Raw genomic sequence first — 1,467 nt, forward strand, 5'->3', positions numbered from 1 at the left:
GCGCACAGCCAGTAGCGGTTGGGGCTGAAGCACAGCGCGTTGATGACGTCGCCGCCGTCCAGCGTGTACAGGTGCTTGCCCTCGTTCAGGTCCCACAGCATGGCCTGCCCGTCCTGGGGACACGCACAGCTGGGGACCCCCGGGGACACCCGGGACCCCCGGGACAGCTGGGGACCCCCGGGGACACCAGGGACCCCCAGGGACACCAGGGACCCCTGGGGACACCCGGGGACACCAGGGACCCCCCGGGACACCAGGGACCCCCGGGGACAGCTGGGGACCCCCAGGGACAGCTGGGGACCCCCTGGGACACCAGGGACCCCCAGGGACACCAGGGACCCCTGGGGACACCCGGGGACACCAGGGACCCCCCGGGGACAGCGGGGACCCCCGGGGACACCAGGGACCCCCGGGGACAGCTGGGGACACCAGGGACCCCCGGGGACACCAGGGACCCCCAGGGACACCAGGGACCCCTGGGGACACCAGACACCCCCAGGGACAGCTGGGGACCCCCGGGGACACCCCCGGGAGGGGACACCAGACACCCCCCAGGTACCACAAGAGTTCAGGGGGGGACAGCAGGACACGCCCAGGAGACACAGAGTCCACCCAGGCTGTCCCCTGGTGTCCCCAGCCATCCCAGGCTGTCCCCAGCTGTCCCAGGTGTCCCCAGGGTGTCCCCAAGCTAGCCCAATGTGTCCCCACGTGTCCCCAGCTGTCCCCAGGTGTCCTCATCTGTCCCCATCTGACCCCACCTGTCCCCAGACTATTCCAATGTGTCCCCATCTGTCCCCATCTGTCCCCATGCTGTCCCAGGCTATCCCCACACTGTCCCCATGCTGTCCCAGCTGTCCCACGCTCTCCCCAGGTGTCCCCACGCTGTCCCAGGCTGTCCCCACACTGTCCCCATCTGTCCCCAGCTGTCCCCACTGTCCCCAGCCCCACCTTGCCCCCCGAGGCGCAGAGCGAGCCGTCGGGTGACACGGTGACCGTGTTCAGGTAGCCCGTGTGCCCGATGTGGTTCGTCTTCAGCTTGCAGTTGGCCAGGTTCCACACCTGGGGGGACACGGGGGACAGGGGGGTCACAAGGGGAAGATCTGGGGTCACAGGGGGCAGATTCGGGGTCCCAGGGGGCAGACTGGGAGTCCCAGGGTCAGATCCGGGGGTCACAGGGGCAGATTTGGGGTCACAGGGGGCAGATCCGGAGTCCTAGGGTCAGATCCGGGGGTCACAGGGGCAGATTTGGGGTCAGACTTGGGGTCCCACAGGCAGATTGGGGGTCCCGGGGTCAGATTTGGGGTCAGATGCAGGGGTCCCGGGGTCAGATGCGGGGGTCCCAGGGGCAGATTGAGGGTCCTGGGGTCAGACCCAGGGTCAGATTTGGGGTCCCAGGGTCAGATTCGGGGGTCAGACCCGGGGGCAGATCCGGGGGTCCCAGGGTCAGATTTGGGGTCCCGGGGTCAG

The 1,467-nt window shown here is 69.1% G+C and overlaps 1 protein-coding gene across 1 annotated transcript; it reads right to left on the reverse strand.

The window, feature by feature from the left end:
• Positions 1–6: 6 nt before the first annotated feature.
• On the reverse strand, positions 7–1,100 carry LOC121358355 (receptor of activated protein C kinase 1-like; the record flags this gene model as incomplete). The annotated part of the gene is made up of 2 exons (XM_041476459.1): positions 7–113; positions 949–1,100. Coding segments are annotated over 2 exons (259 nt in total), but the record flags the coding sequence as incomplete, so codon positions are not given.
• Between the last annotated feature and the right edge of the window lie 367 nt (positions 1,101–1,467).

This window comes from Pyrgilauda ruficollis, unplaced genomic scaffold, assembly GCF_017590135.1.
Source record: "Pyrgilauda ruficollis isolate IOZ18807 unplaced genomic scaffold, ASM1759013v1 scaffold3866, whole genome shotgun sequence".
Lineage (NCBI taxonomy): Eukaryota > Metazoa > Chordata > Aves > Passeriformes > Passeridae > Pyrgilauda > Pyrgilauda ruficollis.